The sequence below is a fragment of the Galeopterus variegatus genome, unplaced genomic scaffold (assembly GCF_000696425.1).
Source record: "Galeopterus variegatus unplaced genomic scaffold, G_variegatus-3.0.2 Scaffold253, whole genome shotgun sequence".
In the NCBI taxonomy this organism is placed as follows: Eukaryota; Metazoa; Chordata; class Mammalia; order Dermoptera; family Cynocephalidae; genus Galeopterus; species Galeopterus variegatus.
Window position 1 is genome coordinate 499,712 of NW_007726364.1, and position 5,060 is coordinate 504,771.

A 5,060-nucleotide genomic window follows, 5' to 3' on the forward strand; every position below is an offset into this window, starting at 1 on the left:
CCCCCCGGTTTTTTTTGTGTGTGTGTGTATGTGGGTGAATTAGTTTGTTTGTTTTTCTTTTTTCTTTTTTTTTTTTTCGCTCCCACCAATGAGTGAGAACATGTGGTATTTCTTTTTCTCTGCCTGACTCGTTTCACTCAATATTATTCTCTCAAGGTCCATCCATGTTGTTGCAAATGGCAGTATTTCATTCTTTTTTATAGCTGAGTAGTATTCCATTGTGTAGATGTACCACATTTTCCGTATCCACTCATCCGATGATGGACATTTGGGCTGATTCCAACTCTTCTCAGGGCCTTTGGACTGTTTACTCTACCAGAATGCTCCTCCCCTGACTTCATCTGACTGGCCCTTTTACATCCTCTGTTCTGCTTAACTGTCTCCTTCAAAGAGGCCTTTTCTTCACTCTTCTCCCTGCCCCATTCTGTGTCTCCACACATTGTTTCTTTCATAATACTTTACACTATTTGTCTATTTGCTTCTTTATTATTGATCTCTTCTCCTACACTGTAAGCCCTATGAGAACAGGGACTGCTATATTCCTAGCCCCTACAATAGGCCTGGCCCAGAATTGGTCCTCAATACACATGTTGAATGAATTTCTTCCAAAGCACACAAAGAAATCCTGCTAAGGTCTCCCACAGAATCTCATCTACCTTCCCTCTGTTTCCCAGTCATTATCCCTCACAAGCAAAATGTTAGATTAAGCAGCTGCAGAGACCTCTCATTCTGAGAGAGACTGGGAGAAGCCTAGTTCAGACAGAGCACCTAGGCATAGAAAGAAAGAAAACAGAAACTGAAGCAATTGTTTTGTTCCCAGTCTGAGCAAATAAGGTTCTACCAGAAGAGGCTGAGGTTACTATGGAGAAAGGTGTATATGCTCTAGAGTGTGTGTGTGTGGGGAGGGCGGGGGCTGGCAGACCAACCAAGAGCAAACATTTATCAGCCTGTTTTCAGTCCCATCTGGTGGGGCACTTAAGCTTTTTCCATCGATGGTCACATGCTGAGGTAATAAGTCACAGATACCAAGTGTAAATGATATATCTAGACATAGTGCAAGTCTTTGCATTAATCATCTCATCTCATTTAATTCTCACAACAACCTTAAGAGGGAGGATGCCATCATTACCCACCTTTTGGAAAGGAAACGGCAACAGAGAGGTTAGTACTCTGCCCAATGACATATAGCTGGTACATCTGATGGAGGATGATTTGAACCCAGGCTGTTTGATTCCAGAGCTTGCACTCTGTCAATCACTCAGGCTACTGACTCTCCATAGTCACAAATGTAGGATCTGCCTTTTTTTTTCTTAATTAGCAACAGTGGTTGAGTTGAGAGGACCTCTGACTGAAAGGTGAGTCAAGTGCATCTGAAGGCTTCCTTACACTCTATTTCCCTTTGCTATAACCCTTCACGGTGCTCCTGCTCCATGATGGCCTTTGGTAGAATCAAGCTTAAACCACTCAAAATGTCAAATTATATTCAGCTTCAGTTTTGATTGTTAAATGACTGCGCCTGCTGGTGGGATCCCAGGCAGTGGTGGCTACACAGCAGTTTTGAAGAGAAGCTAGTTGGGCACTACCGGTCAGGCAACCATGTGGACTGACTAATTCAGTAAAAAAAATCTTAAGCTAAATATCTCAGGCAGGCTGACACCAGACCCTGGGGAGAAGGATGCCCTGCTCAGCCAGCAGGAGTACATGTTCCTCTTGGCTGATATTTCCCTCTGGTGGAAAGGCTGTCCAGCCCTTTGTGGCTGGGTGATTTTATCAGGAAACTGACTCTTCCCTTCGCCTGATTCCTAGCTCATCAAACCATTTTCTGATTCTATTTTAGCTTCTAAAGGATATTGTCCAACAGAAAGAAAACATGCTAAACAGATGACAAATTCCTGGTTAGTTCTGCACTTTTCTCTCTAATTGTAAATTATGAATTGGTGTTTTGGATCTAGCCAGGGGGTTAGAAGCACAGTTCTAGAAGCAGACAGAGTTGGGGTGGAGTCCTGGCTCTGTCCCTTTCTAGCTGGATGTCTTTGGCCAGGCTACCTTTTTTTTTTTTTCTGGTGGCTGGCCAGTATGGGCATCTGAACCCTTGACCTTGGTGTTATAACATTTCACTCTAACCAACTGAGCTAACCAGCCAGCCCTGTTTAACCTTTCTGAGCCTCAATTTCTTCCTTTATAGAATTCCATATCCAAATATACGTTTTCATATAATAGCAGTATTGTAGTGGGTTGAATTATGTCCCCCCAAAACTCCCTGAAGCTTGAGTTGTGTCCCCCAAATTTTACGTATTAGGAACTTAGCCCCCACGATGACTGTTAAGAGGGTGGGAAATCCTATTATGGTAATTGTAAGGTGGGTGTAGGATCATGCATTAGTGAATGGATTAAAAATGGTGGTCAGGGGCGTGGTTCTGAGGGCTTTAAAAGGAGAGTCTGTCTTTCTTTCTCTGCTCTCTCTGCTTCCACCATCTTGCAATGTGAGACCCCTGGGTCACTGTTGCCACCACCAGACGGACTTTGGACTTCTCAGCCTCAGAAACTGTAAGTAATATATTTCATTTTCTTTATAAATCACCTAGTTCCAAGTATTTTGTTATAAGCAACACAAAACGGACTAAAACAAGTACTATCTTGTTGTGAGGGCTGGATGAGATAATGCGTCAAAAAAACCATGACAAAGACTAGCAGAGGGCCAGGTGTAGTAAATGCTCAATAAACATTAGCTCTTATTACAATCTGTGAGTTTGATCAGCATAGACCCCACTTCAAAAAAGAAAATCTACCTCCTGGTACTACAAAGCTGGCCAATTGACCAGCTAGCTGGCTCCTGAGCCAGCATTTCTATGTCAGAGTACCCACAGAGGATTTTCCCCTTTCCCAGCTCTGAGCGAGGGTCTGCTAGCCATCTATAGACTGAGGAACTAAAAGGAGATTGGTCTGAGAAGGAGCCAAAATCTTTTTTTTTGTTGTTTTTTCAGTGGCTGGCTGGTACGGGGATCTGAACCCTTGACCTTGGTATTATCAGTACCACACTCAAACCTATGAGCAAACCAGCCAGCCTGGGGCCAAAATTGAACCTGTCCTCAAGGGGTATTGGAGGCGTTGGGTGGCTCCACGTTTCTTTCCAGTCTCGCGATTCTCCTTTCCAGAGTCCCCATTCATAGGGGACCAGAAAGCAGGTGGCAGCCTCCCTTTCCCTGGGAATCTCAGGCAGGGCTTCTAGGGAAGGGTGGAAAGGGGACGGCGTTGCCTGGGTTCACACTACATGCAGAGTGTAGGATAGAAAGTAGAGTTGGGGCTGTGGAGTGTTCCTCCCTGTGTTAGCTTTGAATTCCGTTTAGAGGGGCCAGACCTCTAGGCCTTGCAATTGCAGGAACCCAGGCCAGAGTTGCTGATTGACTGATTGATGATGGGTGTGACCACCCCTGCTCTACCTCCTTCTCAGAGGCCTAGCTGTCTTGTGAGGGAATGGATGTCTTAATGGGGGTGGCAGGGGGCCACTGCGAAATCTGGGAGGTCTCCTCCCACTCTCCCATCATGCCAGCTGTCTCCTCCCTTTGTCCCCAGTCTCCGGAAAGTGGCCTGAGGCTGGCTGACATCACCTCCCCTCCTTCCTCTATTTGCTTTTTTCCCTGCCTGATCTCCCTGCTTTGCTCTATTCCCCCGCTTTTCCTCCGTCTCTCATCTAGAGATGGGCCTCCTTGGGTACTTTGGCCTCTCCCATTTTCCTAGAAAACGGGTGAGGTCCCTTCAGCCCCCTCCCCACCTTTTACTTGCCTCCCAATCACAAGCCCCTGACAACCACAGTAGCCATCTGTTCCCGCCCAAAAAAGAGCAGATAGGACTCGGGCTACACTCGCCCCCTCCCCTCCATTCAGGCACAGCCTCTAGAAAGAAAAAGGAGAATAGGGAGGAGTATGAGGAGGGGGAGGGGAGGGAGAACCCAGAACCAGAAGGAGCAGGGGATGAAGAGTGAGAGGGAGAAGGGAAACAAAAGTGAGAAGAAAGGGACCAAGGAGAGAGGCCAAGAAAGAGCAAAATAAAAGTGACAGGAGTGCAGAGCAAGAGTGGAGGTCTCTGACCGGCGGCCTCTTCTCCCTGGTGGACTCACCGACGTGGCAACGGCCATGGCCTTCCTCGCTGCCTGCTTCAGGCCAGGCTCGGTTTCGCTGACTTCAGCAGTGGCTGCCCCGCACCATGATCCACGGCCTCTAGGCGAGGAGGTCGCCTCCGGCTGTGGCGCCTGAGTCGTGGCCTCCGCCAAGGTTGGAGGAGGAGAAAGAAAAGCCACAAAACTTCCCAAATGGGAGGCAGCGTGGCCAGGCAGGAGGAGGAGCGGGGCGGGCCGTCGCTGCGGGACCTCGTCCAAGGGCGCGCGCTCTGTGCTGTCCCTGCGGCCTCCCGGGGGCCGCCGGGTTGGCCGGGGCCGCCGGGTTGGCCAGGCCCCCGGAGCTGCCCGTCCTAGGCCGCGGAGGTCCCCCGGGCCCGCATGGGCCGAAAGCTCCCTTCGCTCCCTTCCAGGGTCGGAGCGGGCGAGGAGGCGGGAGTTGGAGCTGCGCTCGACGCCTCTCCAGGCCGCTCAGGACAGCCCCGAGGGCTGGGAGAAGCCGCCGGGGCAGTTGAGCTGGACGAGCGAGTTTAAAGGGCCAACCCTCCCCACCCGCGGGCCGCGCGGGACAGCGGCGCTCCCAGGGCTGTGGTCGCGGCGGCGCGGGGCCCTGCAGCGGGACCCGCCGGGAGGGAGGGAGAGCGAGAACTGAGACGTTTGTCCCTCTTCAAACTCGCCCAAGTTGGCGAAAGAAGGCCAGGCTGGCGCCAAAGGCCACCGAGAGCGAGGCCGTAGGGCTGGGTTGCCGGGGTGGCTGCTTTGCGCCCAGACGTTCGCACCCGGGCGTGAGGCGGGTTCTCACTCACGCACACGCGTTCTCAGCACGCCCGGGGTCTACGGACGCCGCGACGGCGCCTCGCCGGGCGGCCGGGCCTGCAGCGGCCGCACGTAGGCACGGCTCCAAGAGGAGGACGGCCGTCCGCACGCGCCGCCGCGAACCGGCGGC

The 5,060-nt window shown here is 51.2% G+C and overlaps 1 protein-coding gene across 1 annotated transcript in view; it reads right to left on the reverse strand.

Moving 5' to 3' along the window:
* The window catches only part of EFS (embryonal Fyn-associated substrate), a 9,274-nt gene extending 4,724 nt beyond the window's left edge, over nucleotides 1-4,550 (reverse strand). Inside the window, exon 1 of the mRNA XM_008566584.1 lies at nucleotides 4,118-4,550. Coding sequence (XP_008564806.1) covers nucleotides 4,118-4,135 — 18 coding nt within the window. The 5' untranslated portion in view covers nucleotides 4,136-4,550. The remainder of the gene's footprint in view (nucleotides 1-4,117) is intronic.
* Between the last annotated feature and the right edge of the window lie 510 nt (nucleotides 4,551-5,060).